This window comes from Pongo pygmaeus, chromosome 1, assembly GCF_028885625.2.
Source record: "Pongo pygmaeus isolate AG05252 chromosome 1, NHGRI_mPonPyg2-v2.0_pri, whole genome shotgun sequence".
Taxonomy (NCBI): domain Eukaryota; kingdom Metazoa; phylum Chordata; class Mammalia; order Primates; family Hominidae; genus Pongo; species Pongo pygmaeus.
In genome coordinates, this window is record NC_072373.2 from 26,127,457 (window position 1) to 26,147,453 (window position 19,997).

Sequence of the window (19,997 nt, forward strand, 5' to 3'; positions counted from 1 at the left end):
ATAAGAAATGCCCTGATCACAGTGGATGCCACACACAACAGAATTGTCTGCCACCAGGAGCGTTCTACTGGCTGCACAGGCTTCAGGGCAAACAGGCTGCTTAGTGTTTCACAGAAGGAGTGTGGGATCCAGGTCCCACTTCCACACTAATTGCACACAGCATGCGGTGCTCGATGCACAGATTCAGGACAGCAGTGGTTCTGAGTGTGGTCCCGAGCCTGGCAGTGGCAGCAGCAGCAGCAGTGCCTGGATGTTGGCAGCGCAGTTGTCAGGCACCCTCTGCCCCAGACCTGCTGAAACAGAAGCTCTGCAGGTGGGCCCAGCAGCCTGTGTCTAACAAGCCTTCCAGATCATTCTCGAGTTTGAGAACCACTACACTGTGGGATTCCTCATCTGCTTTACATAAAACACAACTGGGTTTTCAGAAATTTAAGGCCACCATCTCAGGCAGATTTCTGTCCCCAAATCCACTATAGTGCAATTCAGTTTGGAACCTAAGCTTCCAAAGCTGCTCTCTCCACCACTGAAACCATTGGTGGTGTCTCTTTCCTCTTACAGCACCTCGGTAGTTCTCAACCTGTCCTCAGAGCCTGGGCATGGGGCCCAGGCACTGGTGTTTTATAAAAGCTTCTCAGGTGATGCTGAAATGCAGTCACAGCCAGAACACCTGGCCTGAGGGTGTACAATCCACAGTCAGACACTCACCACCCTCCCTCTGTCTTAACTACTCCTCTTACCCTCTTGGTGCCATTTTCAAATAGCAGAGCAAATACCTACATGATAACTAGAATAAGGAACCTGAGTATTTGAGACTAAGGTGCTTCATTCTTCAGAGGTGGTGCCATTTTCACAGTCGGGGAATCCTAAAAAGTTCCAGCGTTCTGTGTGACTTTTCGACGTACAGAGATGACAGAGTGGAATCTTTCCCTTTTTCTTTCACCTTCCACAGGCTGTCTGAGGCCTCTAGCCTCTTCTAATGGCTATGTAAACATCTCCGAGTTCCAGACCTCCTTCCCGGTGGGGACTGTGATCTACTATCGCTGCTTTCCCGGATTTAAACTTGATGGGTCTGCGTATCTTGAGTGCTTACACAACCTTATCTGGTCGTCCAGCCCACCCCGGTGCCTTGCTCTGGAAGGTAACACATCTCATTCTTTTGGAAGTTGTATTTTGTATTATTAAAGTGAGGAAGAAGATCAATAGGAGGAAGAGCTGCGAATTATGATGGGCAATAACTTTTCTTCTCTGAGTACATCTTTCTCACCTTTGTCCAGAGCAGAGATCAGCTGCCATGAAGCCATATTTACAATTAGATGTAAAACTTGCTTCCCTCATCCTTAGGCTTAAAGAGGAGAGCAGATAAAAGAAAAAGTTGCGAACATCAAAGGTTAAATTACAAAATATTGCAAAGTTAAATGAAATGTCTTCAAAAATTAATTTTCTCTGCACCAAATGAAAACAGATTGTATCATGTCATTAATCTCACCCCTCGTTTTATTGTTATGTCGATGTTTCTTCCATATTTCCATGCACTTTATGGCTTAGCTGTAAATGTTTTGCTGCAAGCACACCCTTGGATGCCTGAAAGCAAGAGCTCTTTCCTCCCTGTTTTTATTAAATCTGTGTGACTATAGATTGTGATTCACTAAAGACCACTAATCAGTAGTGTGAAGTAGTGAGAAGGACAGGGCTTCCATTGGCAGAGTCAAGGCAGTGTCTGTAGGGGAAAAGCCTATAAACACTTCTGCTAGGCAAGTTGGACATGCTGGTTCAGCTCTTGCTTTAACTCAGATCTTGAAAGTATGCCCGAAGAGAACAAACTCCAATGTGTTTCTCGGCATCTGAGTATAGTGGGTAGGAGGGGTCTATATGGGGAAAGAAAAAAAGTGAAGAAACCTCAAGTCAGGAGCCCCTTCAAAGCCTATTTGCAGCCTTGTTTGGGAAACAAAGCAAAACAATGGAATATGGAAGCAAATGAGTTCTCACAAGTTTACAGCATCTCTACAAGTGTGCACCTCTGTGTGGGAGGAAGTCAGGGTAGGGCGTGTGTCATGGAGGATGACTATTGCTCAGAAGGATCGGAGACGGCCACTCTAGGGATGTGGAGTGGGGTTGGCTGGAGCCATGGAATCTCTTTGGAGAATGGTGGCGGAAGGAGGGAAGGGAGTGAGAAGGCCAGCCCTTCCCACTGGTTTTGTCATACTCCTAGGCTGATCATTAGAACTCCCCTCACTCCACTTCCCACCCATCCCAAATCCCCCAGGGAATTGGAGCCTGGCCTAGAGATGCCAGATAAAATACAGGATACACAGATAAATTTGAATTTCAGATAAACAAATAATGTTTTAATATGAGCATGTCATAAATATTATATGGGACATACTTAGTATAAAAAATTATTCTTTGCTTATCTGAAATTCAAATATATCAATAACTGAGTGTCTTGAATTTTTATTTCCTAAATCTGGTCACCCTAGCCTCAAGGGACAAGGTCATCCCTTTTGCTTCCAGTGGGAATAGCCTTCCTGTTATCTGGATGCTGCTGGTAGGCCGTGGACCTCTGATGGAAGGGGCTCTTCCCTAGTTCTGGAGGCTTCTCCCTGCTCAGATAACCAGACAGAGAGGGCCCTTTAAAGATGTTGTTGTTATGATTTTATCAATTTGAAATGCCTGTTTTCAAATCTTTTCAAATTTGGTTTAAATGTGTTTCAGGCAGTCAGGTTCTGATAAGCTTTATTTTGGGACTTGTAAGCAGTCTTTATGGAGACTAGAGAATATGATTGGATAGGCATAAAACAAAATCTAAGGTTATAAACAGGGAGCTGAGAGTGGCTTCGGGTTGAAAATGAGTCTTCTGGCCTAACATGTCCCCTTTCCTTTGCCATCCTCCACTATGGATAGATGCTGACAGCTGCCTGTGCCAGGAAGGCCACTTAGTGTCTTTTTTCCCTAGGGTTTTTTTTTTTTAATAAGGTTTACGTCTCCATTTTCAATAGACATCCCTTTAAATTATCTGATGGCGTTTGTTGGTGAGCGCTTTCAATGCAACACTGGCTAAAGGTACAAAGCAGTGATTCTAAACTGAGAGGCACAAAGGGGACTAAAGGATTATTTCTTTCAAGACTTGATAGAAACTGGGTTAAATTAAGCAGTGGGTTAAACTAAGAGGTAAGGATTCGTGAACAAGTTATCCAGATGTGCCTATACATTTGCATTTCTCTCATTCTCACTTTAATTGTGTATCATCTTTTTAAAAGACGGTGCCTTATTTATGCAATATTGTCATAGGTATTCAACATAGATGAACTGTCACAAGGGAATCGATCCTTTTCATAGATCACCCACACTTTTAACTCCTCATGTTTCTGTCTTCCTAAGCACACAATTTGCACAATTTGATTTTTCTCGATGACATAGTGAAAATTATTGCACTGGGTTGTGGAATTACGATGCTCTAAGGGGCTTTTAAATATATTAGAACTCTCTGACCCCCACAGTAATGGTGTGGACAGTTCTGCTGTGGAAGTCTTTCTCTTTGAGTTTTCTGTCCCTTTCCCGTTCCTCTTTCACTATCAATCCATCAGCTGTCAGTGTGCCTGTCACACTCAGGGTACCTGTCGCTGCAGCTGTCCCTCACCCCCAATTTCTTTTCTAACCTGCTGTGAGCCAGGAGAAAGATTCACCAGGCTGGTCATGGAGGGAGCATAGGATATCAATTACCAGTGCAGGCTGACCTCAGACAGACTGGCTTCACATCCTGGCATCCTACTCAATCACTTCACCTGGGGCAAGTCACATAGCCTCTTTCAGCCTCCATTTCTTCCTCTGTAAAATGGGGGTGATGAGTCCCACTTGCCTTGTGGGACTGGGAAGAGTCAGTGAGATAACAAATCTACCCATTTAATGAAGTGCCCAGCCCATAGTATGTGGTCAATCACTTGTCCGTTGTTATTAATGCACTAAGAGTTTTATATAAAATCTCAATAAATAAGAGAGAATCTAGCATGACTCTCTGTGAATACGGTCTCCAGGCTTTTAGACATGTACATTGTGACACAATTTTGGTTGTTCAGGTGCTATTTTGGTTATTTGCATATTCTAAGCTGTGTCTACGTAAGATGACTCAGATACCAAGAGGAAATACTGAACAATAAGAACAGCCACCATTAATTTTGAGAGCTTACTACACAGGTGTCAGGCTACTGCTCAAAGTGTTTGACACAGTGTCTCCTTTAATCCTCTTAATGCCATTTGGAAGCAGGTACTACTGACCCCCTTTAGCCACTGAGCAAACCCAGCCTTCTAAAGGTTCAGTAACTTGCTCAAAGTCACACAGCTAGGAAGAGGGGGAGCTGGGACTGTAGCATGGATCTTTGTCACTTCAAAGCTCATGTTCTTGATCACCAAGGTACATTGTCTATTTAACATGTTCTGATTACAATCTAACAGGGGGAAAGAAATTTGATACTTTTATAGGCATTTTCTTAAAGCAAAACAATAAAATAATTATTGCATAGAAAAGAATTTGTCTTTCTAGTTTAGTTATCATCCCTGAGAAATCCCAGCAGCAGGGGAGGCTCTGCTGCCCCCTGGGTAGCCGCAGGCTCTTACTGCTGCCGCCCCACAATGCCCATTAGTCTCCCACATGGCCGTGAAACCCCACTTCAGCCAGTGAGCCAGGCAGAGGTTGTTGGCCTCCTTTTACAGATGAGGACATAACCCCTTGGAGAATGCCATGACTTGTCCTGACCCTCCAACTCTTGGCGCATGGTCTCTGCCGCATGGCACCTCCTCTTCTTAGCGAAGTGGAGAGCACTTTGTGAGGGTCAGTGTTTGAGTGACAGCTGTCGCACTCACATGTCAACAATTTCATAGTTGATACCTGGCTTCATGAAGGAGTTGATAATTCGGAAGGAAACGCTTTGGCAGCCTCACCAAAGGTAGCAAGAGTTTGGAAGCCCAGTACAAAGGTGTGGGTCACATGTTTTGAGGCCTGCGCTATTGCACTCATGGATAGTGGGAAGATTCTGGAGCATATATGGGTCCCCATAGCTGTGTTGTCAGATAAAGCACCCAGAATTTCAAAGCGTTGAACCAGAATGATGGCTATAATGTTTTAAAATCAATTACTGTATAAAATTGGAGCTAGAAGGAGCTTTGTGCATCCCTGTGTGTCCCTGTGGGCCCTGTCTTGCGGTGGGCCTGTGCGCTTTGCCTCGTCTGTGTGTATCTTAGTGCTTTCCACTCTCGGGTTCTCTTCCTCCCTGAGGCCCTCACCTCTGTCTGTCTCTTTCATGTGCGTGCACACACATGCACACATTGAATGGAAGAAATCTTTAAAAACCAAAAAAGCTCTGACAATAAATGTGGGGAATTTCTCATTGTTCAGTGCTAAGAACTCAGTTTATGTTGTCACCAGTGATTACTGAACACCTGCTAGGCTCAGAGCAACACTGAATTGGGCACTGGGGAATTACAAAGAAAGGAAAGGACATAATTCCTTACTTTGAAGAGTTTACGGTCTAGAGGGAGAACAAGATGACAAAGTCCATTTCCTAAAGAATAGCCTCATTACAGATGGCAGCCACTACACACACAGCTACTTTTACCAAGGGGCACACGGGGGCTTCTGCATTTAGAAAGGGCAGAAGGACAGTTTCAGGAGATGATATCACAATTGTAAAATGAAATTTTCTACCCAGGGATTTATGGCATTTTTGTTTATTTTCCCCAGAGACCAATAATAGCATTTTTCTGTCTTTTCTGTCTCCACTTGAGCCTTGGGGAAAGAGAAAGTTCTGAACATCTCACTCCTAGGGAAGGACTGTGTATTTTGAAGCGTGGCGGAGCTCATCAGTATAGACGCAGCCTGCCCTAGTGTGTGTCAGAGGCTCCAGCACAGTGGTTTGAAGGGTGGGAATATGGAAGGATATTGAGGAGCATAACAATAAGTAAATGAACCAACCATGTAGCACATAGTTGCAGGGACGGACGCAGACACACACGGGGCAGTCTAGGAAGAAGAGGCACCAACTGCCCAGAATCCCCAAGACACTGTGTGCTTGGGGCTGTGAGAGCTGCTGGTTATGAATGGTTGCAGGAAAGGGCACTTCTCTACAGGGGATAGGACCACCCAAAACCCGTTAGTATCTGGAACATTCTCTTCACATTCAGGTTTTCAAACAGCCTGGAAACAGCACAGAGGTGCTGGGTATCCAGTTATAGAAATTTCTGGGGGCAGCTCTTTCAACAGCAGAGATCACAGCACTGTGCCTCTTTGAGGCAGGTTGCAAGGGTCAGAAGAACAGATGATGGAAGCAAAAACTTGGAATTTGGGGTCCTTAATTGTAGCTGCCACCCACTTAAAGATTCCTGTTTCTCTAAGTGCTAAATTAGAGGACTTAGGATCCTGGATCCTTTATCCAGAGGTCCTCCCTTCAACAACTCTCTAGATAAAAAGATGGAATCAAATTTAGAAAGGACCAATCAAACATTTAGGGAGATTAGAGTTTAAAAAGAAAGAAACCAAAATCTGTTATATGCTATTTCACATAAATGCCTCTGAAGTGTATGGATTCATTCAGCCAACGTTTTAATGCCTGTATGCTGAGTATCTTGCAAGGTCCAGTGCAAACAGTGGCAAATGAGTTGTGCAAAGTCTCTGTCCCCCTGGGGCTCACATAGTATGTGTTGTTATTCCTGAAATTGCACTCTCCACGCAGGCAGAGCTAGGTTCTGAATACTCCATTTGTAAGTTATCCAGGGCCTCCTGCGGTAGAGAAGATTGTTACCTACACCGAAGGCCACCTAGAAGGAGTTCTAAAGCAAGGTCTCCATGGTTTCGAAAGAACTGGGAGGGTCAGGCTGGTGAGTCACTCTTTGCTGTGTGGGGTTGGCTCTGAGACGTGATGCCTGGTCTGCTTTCAGAAGGCAGCCGGGTTTTCAGGGAAAGCAATGAGCATGGTCCCAGAGGCCCCAGGGAGTCTGGTCTACTCGTTTGTTTGTTTTTCCCAAATAGGGGAATAAATCACTGTAGGATCTGCAGGTACCTAAGGTTTCATTTGTAATGACTTGGGCAGTGGCTTCCCTGATGATGACATTTTCAAAAGACGTTTTCAGCCTCATGGCTGGCATTTCTCCCAGGAACAAGTAAACCTGACCCCCTTGGAAGCCAAACATCTGAAAGTTTGGGTTTTTAAATCTGCCCAGTCCCCAAACCCAGAATGCCCCCAGGTGATTCCCCCCAGCCCCACTCATCTTAGAGCCCACATGGACAGGGATGGAGTTTTCATCAGACAGCGTCCAATTCAATCACAGGGAATGCAGCAGTGTGATTTCCTAAGAACCTGCAAGTGCCCAGGGGTCCTTTTAGCTCTGTATCCTTTTATAAGAAAAGGAGGAAAAATAAGAAACTGAAGAACCTTGTTTGGCCAAATGTGAAATGACTTGAAAGGTTCCAATTTGGGATCAAAACTCAAAGCCAGCTTGGATGTGGAGGGCTCCCCAGCTCTCAAGCTACATTTGCAGTGTACTTTGTTCCCGAGTCAAAACACGTTCGGGTACAAGAGGCGCCTGGTATAAGAGGCGCCTGAAGTGATTTCTCCCTCCAGGAATCCTGCCTTCACTCAGAAGTGCCTCAGAACTTCAAAGTGAATCCTGTGTAGGGAACAGGAAAGACACAGCAGAGAATCCAGGCCTCCTTGGATCACAGAGCCTACCGTGATCCTGGAGGCAGGCTGCAGGGGACACTCAAAGGGGGTGTGATGAGGGCCCACCCTGGGACAGGCTGCTCCCATTTTACAAATGGAAACTTCAAACATAAAGAGGAGTCCATACCATTCCCAATAAGGTCGTAAATTACTATTCGTGATGAGGCCCAGTGTCACCTCGGTCACTTCCCCAGACCCGAGTCAGGGACACTCTATTCTCCCTATGGAGTTCCTATCTTCCTCCTGCCACCTGTCCCCAAACATGTCGGGGAGACGCAGTGTCTCTCACCTCACTGCCCAGTGATCCACAATAAGAAAGTGTGGGCTCGGGTCTATCCTTTGATAAACTTGAAACTATTCTGCATTGGATATGAAGTAGCACATGGGAAATGACAGAAGAAAAGTCATATTGGGGATTTCGTGCCACTGATTTTGAATTACTGGTCATAGAATACAGAGCTTAGGCATCACCAATTTCCCTTTCTCCTAAGCCAACCCGCTGTACCCCAGTGTGTCCTTGTAGAGATGAATGGGAAGTGCCAGAGAGTAGCGGGCTTGGCTACAGTGGTGGGCCTGGGAGCACCAGTCAAGGTCCCACATCCACCCTGGGCTCTGGCACCATCAGGCTGCCTTGAGTAGGGAAGGCCCATGCCACTTGATCTTCACTGCCTTGCTTGCCTATGTTTTTCTGTTTTTTAATTGTAAAAATGTTTTTGTAGAGACTTGGTCTCATTGTGTTGCCTAGGCTGGTCTCAAACTCCTGGCCTCAAGCAATCCTCCCACCTCGGCCTCCCAACTTGCTGGGACTACAGGCATGAACCACCGCACCCAGCCCCTCATCTACATTCTTGAACAGGGAGAAATAATATTTCAAATTTCTTCCTCCTATGAACAACTGACTGCATGGCAGAAAGCGCCTTGTTCCTCCCTGCACTCCTAGCCCTAGCACGTGCTTTATATTCTACAAGTTGCAGCTGTTATAACTAAAACTTCTTTTGATTCATTTGACATTTTTGGATGCCTACTCTGTGCCAAGCACCGTGCAGGTAATTTATTTCGTGATCGCTCCTAACAACAGTCAAGGGAAGCAAGTGTGGTGCCAGCCTATAGATGAGGAAACTGAGGTTCAGACAGCTCCGCTGCTCCTTCCCTAAGGTCACTCTGTCCACAGCAACCCGGCCCCTGTGCCTCCTGAGCCCACACCTTCTACTGACACTACTCTTCTAGGCCTTCTAAGACCCAGACTACCTGCTGAAAATTTTGATCTGGGTTCTAATCCTAGCTCTGTCCATTTCCTCAGATAGAATGGAAAGGAGTTGGAAGGGTTGATCTCAGAGGCTCCTTCCTGGTGGTCACATTCTTTGATTCTGCTCTTAACCAGAACTCACACTTCCCAGAGAGGCTGCCCTGTCCCTGGCTGGCTCTGGAAGGCAGGTGGCAAAAATGAAGGGGAGAGGTGCTAGGAGAGCTTCTCACCCCAACGCTGGCTAACAGAGTTTTCCTGAAACTCATGTTTATACAGTCAGCCTGTGAGCCTGGAGTCATCTGCAGGAGGGGGGCGGCAGGAAAGTAAGAGGTGCATGTTGAGGGTCATCTTGGTAACAGGCACTTCACCTGCTGTCTTTAATCAGCCTCTAGACAACTCCAGGTATTACTGTCCTCTATTTTCAGATAGGAAGCAGGCCTGGTCACACCCCTTGGCCTTAGGGAGTAGGCTGCAGAGTCAAGATTCTAAACCAGCTCTGACCTGACTCCTGGGCTGTGCTTTCTCCTGTACTGCACTGCCTTCCATGGGAGAGACCAGCCTGGCCACCTGAGTAATCTGCACAGCCACCCATTGATGACTTCTTTACCATTAATGTTCTCAGGAACCTGAATTTTTATGATGTAAAAGGCTTTGCAGGAGGGAGAGGGCAATACCATGTGATCTGCCCCAAGCTACACCGTATACAACGGTGAGCAATGGGGGAATTTCCATTTCTTCCTTCCCTCCCTCCCTCCTTCCCAGGTAAGGCTCTGGTGCCAACCAGGGACGTACAATGTGCCAAGTGGCCACTGCTATTAGAGATTCAAGTCTTGTGCACCTCTGTGTAAATGATAATAGCAGTGACCACCTGGACACTGAATACCCACTCAGCCTCCCACGGTTCTGAATAAACCCGCTGGCCAGAGGTGTGGTCTCAATTAGCCTCTCCTGGGCCCTCAAACTCCCTGCAGGCTTATCCGTGATCCTGCCAGCAGCTGGACCCAGCATAAAATTTAATCGGCAGAAAAGGAAGAAAAGGGCAGCAAATGCCTTTTTTACTTGATATAGCAGGGGGGTTCTTTCCATGGGACAGTAGAGGGAGGGCTTCTGATTAATCTGCTTGCCCTAGGCTCTGCCCTTCCCTCACCTCCTCTAGCTAATACAAGGTTAGGTAATGCTTGGCCAGGGGTTCTGGAACATAAGGCTCTAAGGCCCTGGGAGTTCCCTGGGAAGCCCCAGGTAACTTTGATCCAGGCTCCCCCAGCCCCAACGACTCTGTTTTATATATTTACATATTATGTTCCCACTCAAGATTTATTTGAAGGAAGAGTTTGCTGGCGTGAAATGTGAAAATCATACATCGGGTTCTGCCTCCTTAGGAACTTGAGACCAGAGCAATGAAATGATTGGCTTGGGTCATATAAACCTCCCACCCCCCACCTCTTTAGACTCCCAGCCTTCAAGGATGTAAGTAGATGGCTAATTTATAATCCTAATTAGGAATCCAGCTTACATCAGTCAAAGTTTTACGGGATTTTTAGATCTTATTCTCAAAAGAATCTTCAGTTCCCTTTGAAGATAAATGTGCGTTGCCTGGGTCTAGGAAAGAGAAAATCTCAGGCCCTTTCCCTCCTGTGTTTCTCCCTGTCTGAAACAAACAGAGGTCCCTTTGTGAACTGAAAATGAATTCCATGACCTGGGCACATACATTAGTACCTACCATCCCCTTTTGCCATTTTGTTCCCTGGCAGTGAAAATCCCTGTGTCTGGTGCTGTTCGTGTTACCATCACCTTGCCTGTGACCCTGGTGGGTGTTTTATTAGAGGGAAATGCAAAATAGCAAGCAATCCTGTTAATTTATTGTTCACCAGCAATAGTAAATTATTCTAATATCGTTTCCATGTGCTGTTCATATATTACAGCAGAGTGATTACCAGAAAATAGCTGCTTGCATGCCATACAGCATTCTCAAGGATCACTGTGCTTAATTTTCTCTTCTTCTTTTACAATAAGTAATTGCCACTGTAGCTTCCTCCTCTTCTTGGTCACACATCTCTCTCATACTCAAGATAGATTATGCCATGGCATCAAGAAGCTTCATTATTCTCTTTTTTTTCTTTTCCTATATCAAATCCAGAAACACTGATCTTTCTGTCTTAAGAAAACCAAGAGACCTTGTTCCTTTTTTTCAAGTAGATCCAAGTTCTCACATTCCTGCTATTACTTTTTAGGCTCTTTTTCTCTTGCGTTTTCTGATTCCCAACATGATAGATGGTCCTCATCCTCTCTCTCTGAATCTGCTGTTCACTAGCTTAAGCCCCTTGGCAGGCTCCTGTCTCAGCATCTTGCCTTCCTTTTAGCCTTGGTAGAAACACAACCGTTAACCCTCTGTCTCTCCTGGACTCCTGTAATTACCTCTCTCTCTTTTTTTTTTAATCCCGTGTAAGTGCAGAGATCTAGACTGAGGTCAAAGGAAGAAGAGAGGTGATTCTTCTCCCACCAAAGGGGAAAGAAAGCTGAAAGTTTCATTGGTTTGAACTACTTCTCCCGCCAAATCAAGAAATGAAGAGAACACCCAAGGGAGGACTCAGATAATCCCCTCTCCCCACCATTCAGAGATGGGATCTTACCAGGCTCAAGCCCAACTCCACCCAAGCCCCCATCCATGGTTCTCACCTGGGCAGGTCGCCCGTCCTGGGGCCTGCATGAGCCTGGAAGGCTTCCCTGTTTGGAGCAGGGGGTGGGGAACATGTCGCTTTCTTTCACTGGGTTCACAGTTCTCACCAAAATATAATCCTGCTTTGCCCTGTAGTCCCCTCCTATTTTTGCAAATCCACAGACATGCAAGCTGAGGTCTTTATTTTGTGATGCTTAAATGTCAGGTTACTGAAGGAAGTGCAGAGCTAAGCAACAGCAAAGCTGTGACCAGGGGTCTGAGCCTCTAGCTTGTGCCACGAGCGGGACTTCATTATGCTCAGAAAATAGATGACCGGTACAAATGGGAGATTCTCAGTGTTTGTCCTTAAACTCTAGAGTATCTTCTCCATCCCTGCTCCAGGCAGGATTTATTTCTTTCTTTCCTCTCTGGGAAGTAAGATGACTTGTATTTCATAGTAATAAAACCTCTTGCAATCAGGTGGAACACAGAAAGTAATAAATCCCTTCAGTCATTTCAGGGGACTTTTTCAGGCTGGGAGTCACTCGGCAATATTCAGCAGGGTGTTTGGGGTCATTCCTCTCTGTTGTTCCTTTCTTCCTTCCCACCCCAGTTCCCACCTCCATCTCCACTTTCCTTCATAAACCATTGCCGTAATTCCCTGCCTTTTCTCCCAAATTAATTAGACATTTGGAGTGATGCGTGAGTAAAATAGTCATACCTTTCTATTCCTATCATTTTGTCTCATGTCATTCATTTTTTTCATAGAAATGGTAACCATCATGCCTATGTTCACGATCATTTTCTTTTTTTTTTGTACTGAAGCAAGTTTTTGTTGTTTTTGGCTTGGGTTCTGTAAAAAGATAATGCCTGACTCCGAACTGTGCCCACATTCCTCTAAAGTTAGAGTGTGCAGAGAGGACAGTGCTGTCATCCCATGGCACATCTTTTTTCTTGTGGCTTCTGAAGAAAAGTCCAGGACTTTGTTTACATTCTGGCCGGTTTGTTCTTTGATGGATGAGAACCTAATGCATTTTCTTTTTCTTTTTTTTTTTTTTTTTTTTTGGAAACGGAGCCTCACTGTCTCACCCAGGCTGGAGTGCAATTGTGCGATCTCGGCTCACTGCAACCTCCGCCTCTCAGGTTCAAGCGATTCTCCTGTCTCAGCCTCCCAACTAGCCGGTACTACAGGCTGCACTGCCATACCTGGCTAATTTTGCATTTTTAATAGAGATGGGGTTTTTTACCGTGTTGGCCAGGCTGGTCTCAAATTCCTGACCTCAGGCCTTGGCCTCCCAAAGTGCTGGAATTACAGACATGAGCCTCTGCACCCGGCACCTAATGCATTTTCCAACCCCGTCTTCTCCATTTCTAGGAAGGGATTTCATTGGTCCAGGCCTTAAGAAGGGGAAGCATGACTGGAGTTTAAAAAAAAAAAGCTAATTATATGGAAATTCATATTTTAAAACTAGTCCTTAGTTCAAGCTATCACAAGTAAACACCTGTGCCTACATCAGTCTGTATTTTCATACTGTAAGTTTATTATTCTGATGGAAATTATTTTGAATTGGGAAGAAAAGTTAATTTGTAGGAAGCTGGGAAGCCAAGAATTCTATAGCCAACCATGGCTAAAGCAGCATGCGAATGGGACCTTTGCCTACCATTCTGCTTGACATTTTTAAAGACTCTGTGGCCCTTGGAGTTAGCTGTGGGGGACTCTACTGTCCCTGGAGCATAAGGATCCCCAACCTGGTTTCAGCTGCTGCCTCATTCCTTGGCATTCGATGGCTTGTCGCCGCTTCACTCCAGCCTCTGCCTCGGTCATCACATGGAGTTCTCCCTTGATGTCTGTGTCTTCACATGGCCGTCTTCCCTCTGTGTGTCTCGCCTCTTCTTCTTTTATATATATATATATATATATATATATTTTAATTATACTTTAAGTTCTAGGGTAAATGTGCACAACGTGCGGGTTTGTTACATATGTATACATGTGCCATGCTGGTGTGCTGCACCCATTAACTCGTTGTTTACATTAGGTATATCTCCCAATGCTATCCCTCCCCCCTCCCCCCACCCCACAATAGGCCCCGGTGTGTGATGTTCCCCTTCCTGTGTCCAAGTGTTCTCATTGTTCAATTCCCACCTATGAGTGAGAACATGCAGTGTTCGTTTTTTTGTCCTTGCAATAGTTTGCTGAGTTAGAATGGTGATCATTAAAAAGTCAGGAAATAACAGGTGCTGGAGAGGATGTGGAGAAATAGGAACACTTTTACACTGTTGGTGGGACTGTAAACTAGTTCAACTATTGTGGAAGACAGTGTGGCAATTCCTCAGGGACCTAGAACTAGAAATACCATTTGACCCAGCCATCCCATTACTGGGTATATACCCAAAGGAATATAAATCATACTGCTATAAAGACACATGCACATGTATGTTTATGTGGCACTACTCACAATAGCAAAGACTTGGAACCAACCCAAATGTCCAACAATGACAGACTGGATTAAGAAAATGTGGCACATATACACCATGGAATACTATGCAGCCATAAAAAAATGAAGAGTTCATGTCCTTTGTTGCCTCTTCTTCTTATAAGGACACAAGTTGATATGTTTTGGATGTTGTTTCCTCCAAATCTCATGTTGAAATTTGATTCCCGGTGTTGGAGGTGTGTGGCCTGGTGAGAGGTGATTGGATCATGGGGGTGGATCCCTCATGAAGGGCTTAGTGCCGTCCTCTTGGTGATGAGTGAGTTCTTGCTCTGAGTTCACATGAAATCTGGTTGTTTAAAATCATGTGGCATTTCCTCCCATGTCTGGAACCCACTCTTGCCATGTGACATGCCTGTTCTTCTTTGCCTTCTGCCATGATTATAACCTTCCTGAAGCCTGTGCCAGAAGCAGATGATGGAGCCGTGCTGGTACAGCCTGCAGAACCATGAGCCAATTACACCTTTTTTCTTTATAAATTACCCAGTCTTGGATATTCTATTATAGCAACACAATTAACAGACTAACATAACAGTCATATTGGATTACGGGCCCACCCTACTATAATATGACCTCAATTTAATTTAATTACATCTGCAGTTACCCTATTTCCAAATAAGCCCACATTCACAGGTACCAGGATTTCAACATAAGAATCTGGGGGGTACCCAATTCGATCCACTGCACATACTCTCCCTGCCTTAGCTTTGGAAGAAGCTAACTCCCTTCCATCTTCCCTCTAGCTCTTGCTCCCAGGTTTAAAGGGCTGTCTTTGAATCTTCCCAAACCCCAGTTGGCCAGCATCCTTTGGCCTGCCCACAGCCCTTTCCTGAGCTAACCTCGCCTCTAGCCCAGTACACCGCACCCTGCTTATGCCAGCTGAGCCAAACAGAGGCTTCCCTGTATCTGTCAGGGTTCCTCCAGCTCTCTTTTCCTCTAGCTCTGGAGGCCTCAAGGCGTTTCCGAACTCTAACCCCATTGTGCGTAATACATGTCTTAGCAGATAATGAAATCATTGCTCTTCCGCTTGGCTCTTGGGAGGCACTATGCTCCCTTTCTCCTGTGCTCACTTAAAACCCCATGGCATGACTCAGTAAGATATGGCAGTTTTGGAGTCAGCAGCACATAAGGTCCAGTCCCAGCTCGCTGTTAGTTTGCTAGATGACCTTGGGCAAATAACTTCACCTTTCTCAGCCTCAATTCCCTTATCTTTGCAAATGAGGCAATAGCAACACCTGCTCTGCAAAACTGTTGTTAGGGTTGAGTGAAATAATGTGCATATGTTGCCTCATAGTATGTTCTTGTGAAATGTCATTACTGCTCGCATTTCATCTCACTGGCCCGTAATGTAGCTAGTAATAGTCACTGTCTCTTTTTATTGAGCATTTACTTTTGTGCCAGGCACTTTGTGCTTGCTGATTTACGGATATTATTTCTAATTCTTATAAATTTCCTGCAATGTAGGTATTACTATTTCTGTTGACAGATGATGGAAACCAAAGCTCAGAAAGAACATGAAAATAAAATGAATGAAAATGAAAATAAGATGAGAAAGTAAAATGCCCCAGGTCATGGCCACTAAGTGTTTGAGCCAGGATTTGAACCCAGGAAAGTGCACCTTTGCACTCTTGCACCTTTGCACTAGAGGCAGTGCAAAGCTGCCCCTCTAGAGTCTCTCATTAATCCACTGATTTTCTTATGTCTTCTTAGCCTGTCCTTTCTCACATTCTCACCCTCACACTTTCTCCTTTTCTGTTCTCCTAGCTGACTTTTCCCTTTCTTCCTCTCTTTTCACTGTCCATGTCTTGTAAGCCAGTGTTTCTTAAATTTGTTCAGATGTCAGAAAAGCATAGTGCATTTCACAGAATAACATGTGTTTTTTGTTTTTTGCAGAACACTAAGAAATACTGATAAAATTATATCATGTAAACTTTAGAATTACCTTTGCTAGTGGAAACTGTGGCTGTTTATTTTCTATGGATAATATAAACATTATAGAACTAACTATAATATAGAACCCATAAGTGCATACACACATACACTCAAGCACAGCTAGGAACAAAGCATGACCAATTGCTTCCTCCTCTTCTTAACTCACTACTCAATTATGTATTTCCTCATCTATTAGGACTTGCTAATAGACAAGAATGAGAAGGCACTAAGGATTTTCCTAAAAATTTATGGGAGGAAAACTGGAGGCTCAGAAAATTGGATACATGAATGTATGTGTGTCTGTGTGGCACTTTGGTCCGTACAGTATGTGGAGACACTAGCAACATTTAACTTCAGTGTCATCTCTGATAATAGAAGGGTTTGCTGATTGCAGAGAGGGTCAGAAATGATCCACTCTAAATGCTCCCTTACCTGTGGGCTTCCTGGGTTACATGGTGGGACACACACTCCATTTTAATCTTGTGCCCCTGATTTCCTTCCCTTACAAAAAATTCAGATGCCCCAATTAGGAGTCCTGACTGTAGGGGGATCATGTATTGGAAAAGGTTCACAGACGTCAAAACACTCTGACGCCACGGATGTCTTGTGATTTATTTTCACCTTGTGGTGGTGAAGACTGACCTCAGTGTAGCCACTGTGGCTCCCATCAATGCAAAGAAAGCAAGCAACCTCATCAGAACACAGAAACACATGTCAGCTTTTGATTTCAGCACCAGCCATTCCCTGTTGCTGTCAGAGGAAATCACGGGTTTGCACCTGCTCCCTCACCTGTGTGCTCCTCTGTGGCTTCCTTGTGGCTTCAAAACCAGGCACACTTCAGATTTCTTATGTGAAGCCATTTTTTTTTTCACTGAAGTTTCACAGTTGTCATCACATGCATTTTGTATTCCTTCAGGGACATCCTAATGTAGTGACTCAGAGATGGAAAGCAGGTGAGAGCCCCTCCCTCAGCGCTGCTGGGTACTATTGATCTTAAATTTGATCTGTCAGCACATCTCTGAGCAGGTAAACACCATGAACACCATGCTCCATCCTGCTCGCAAACAAGCAAAGCCCCACAGCCTCATCATCATTGGCTTCCTTCAGTAGACACATGTATTGGCCTTCTGTGTTGTTACAACAAAACACAAGTGGAAAATGTAATGTGCTGTATAATGTTTATTGATTTTCCCTGAGCTAAAAGCAAAGTTTCAGACATAGTCTTAGAGACGGCCAGGACTTTGGTACGGAAGGTTCCGTGCAACTTCCTGGAATCATTACCCAAATTTAGATCGGACTGGGGATGGCTGGCGCAGTGGCAATTTTGATGATTAGGATTCAGCAGAACTCCTGCAGGCACAGGTTGGGTGGTTCTGTACAATATGGGAGCAGAGTCCCTGTCCTCCTGTTCCCTCTCAGAGCCACATAGACAACATGCTGGGCTGTCTTGATACGATGCCTTTGCACTCAGTATACAGGATCGCTGGCTTTCCTGCCATTTCCCCATGCTTTTCAAGGCCAACTTGAGACTTGAGACTGTAGCATTAAGAGTCAGCTTTACTACTGAGCTCAGTTACAGAGTTTCCTCATGATCTGGAACAGCACTTCACTTCCCAAACTGCACTGTGCATGTGAATCACCTGGGAATCTTGGTGAAATAAAGTTTCTGATTCAGTAGGTGTTGCTAGAAGTACCAATTTCTAATAAGCACTTAGCTGATCCCAAAATGGACAGCCCATGGACTGCAATTCATATAGCAAGAGTCCGGTGAAAGGTGAAGACCCAGACCAGATACCATGACAATTTAATTCGCATACTGGCTCCACTGAATGTTGTAAACCATCCATCCTCAGCACGTAGGGGATGGAGGGCGTCCTCTGACCATTGCAACTGTGGGGACGGTGCTTCTCAACTTTGTCTACCCGTTAGAATCACCCAGGTGCTTTAAGACCTATCCAAGCCCAGGACCCACTCCAGACCAGTCAGGCAAAGCTCCCCAGGTGATTCTGTGCAGCCAGGGTTGAGGAACCAGTGGCTTAACTCATTATTACATTCTTCAAATGCAGCACTAACATGGCAGAAAGAGGTGAGTGTGGCAGTAATAGCAACAAACATCTGGAGCGTGTATGTTTTGCTGTTTCACAAAGCAGATTCACGTCTGTTATTTCTTCCTTATACCAACTGTATATGGTAGACCGCTGCTGTAAGAAGGATACCAAAAAGGGATGATGGCTCAAACAAAATAGAAGTTTATTTTCACCTAGTGGCATTGAGTGAATATTGATCCGCCCGTGCCTCTTCTCCACCCAGTCATTCAGGGGCCAGTGGAAGCTCTGCTGGCTTCAGGGTGGGCTTCTGAGGTCCCCTAGGAGATCATTTCCATTTTAGGCAGCCAGAGAAGCATGGGAGCGCTTCATGGATCAAGCCTGAAAGTAGTAGTTATCATTTCTCTTCATATTCCATTGGCTAGAACTTAGAGAAACAAGGGACAGTGGGCAACGTGGACCAGCTGGGTGCTCGTGGAACATGGGTTATGGTGAGCAGCCAGCAGCCTCTCCCGCGAGCTGTGTAGGGTAGATGTGAATGCACAGACTAAAGGGGCAAGTCTTTCCTACATGAAGAACACCTGGGGGGCTGTATGGACCTTTGGAAGAAGTAAGAATGAAAATACTCAGTCAAAGCACCTGGGCTCAGTGGCTCAGAAGGATTTAGTGGTTAAAATATTCTATAATACTACATTAGTATTCATTCATTGTACATTCTAAATATTCATTTAGTAAGTTAAAATAGTCTACATTCTTCTGCCTCCCCCGCCCCCTGCCCTGGAGTTATTTGTATGGATAGTTGCAAGGCACACACTGGTTTTAAGCCTCATTTTATTATTTTGCATGTAGTGAAACATATAAATGGGTAAGGACTGTGGTAAGTGATACATAGTTCTCAACTCAGCCTCCCTCCCACCTCTGAGTGGTGGCCTTGCCTCACACTTCATTCGGAAAAGGGGAGCCTTCAGAGGGCAGCTTACTCACATCTCCACCACCCTGGCCACTGATCTGCTGAGGCCTGTGTCCAGCACTCATGCTTCCCTCCAGCCCCTCCTATGCCTGTCAGAGGCCAGCCCCTCCTTCCACTCATGTGGAAGATCACATCTTTCTCCTCCTGAATGACTGCCCTCCTGCCTGGATTACCAACCTTGTACCCTGTGTTGAACCACTCCCGCCAACGTCTTAACAAGATCAAGAGCTCTGGGGTGGGGGCGGGGCTCTCCCTGGGCCCTCCGGCCTCTGCTTTACTGCTTCCCTGCAGCAAACTTCTCTAAAGAGTCACCTGAGGTTTCCATCCCCTTTTACTCCCCAACTCACTGCAGAATGGCTTCCCCTCTGCCACTGTATCGAAGCTGCTTTTCTTAGGGTCTCTACTGACTCCCATATGGCCAAACCCAATGGCCACTCTTCTTTTTCCATCCTTCTCAGCTTGTGAGGATGCTCAGCTGCTCCCTCTTCCTTGGGACAGTCTCCCCTCGTGGCTTCTGTGATGCGCCCTAGTCTCCTCTGCCATCTCTTTCATCCCTGTAGGGTGTCTCAGCGTTTGGACTGGGTCCCATTCCCTTTTCTGTCTGCCCTCTCCCCTTATGTGAGTGCATGCAGTCCCGTGACTGTAAAGATTATTTCTATGCTCATGATTCCTGAGTTCTGCATTTATCCCAGACTCTTTCTCTGGCTGCCTAGCTGACCTGGATGACTTTCCCACTGGAAGCTCAAACCCGACCAGTGCAAAACCAAGCTCTGTACCACTCCCTTGCCATGAAACAAACCCAACAAAAACCTAGCATAGTCAGTAGTACCACAATCGAGTCAGGTCAGAAATCTGGGAGTTATCCTTCTTTTTCTCCTAGCCCCCTAATCACCAAGCCCTATTGTAGAAACAGAGGAAGAACATTCAAGTCACTCTTCTTCCCA

General features: G+C 45.4%; 1 protein-coding gene across 6 annotated transcripts in view; it reads left to right on the forward strand.

The window, feature by feature from the left end:
* The window catches only part of SUSD4 (sushi domain containing 4), a 145,880-nt gene that overhangs the window by 101,007 nt on the left and 24,876 nt on the right, over positions 1 to 19,997 (forward strand). For 3 of the 6 annotated variants that reach the window (XM_054451764.2, XM_054451788.2, XM_054451772.2), the window contains one exon: positions 950 to 1,137. In XM_054451764.2, the coding sequence (XP_054307739.1) occupies positions 950 to 1,137 (188 nt within the window). Of the gene's footprint in view, positions 1 to 949; positions 1,139 to 19,997 lie in introns of all 6 variants that reach the window. The other 3 variants (XM_054451781.2, XM_054451810.2, XM_054451799.2) reach the window with 1 other exon arrangement.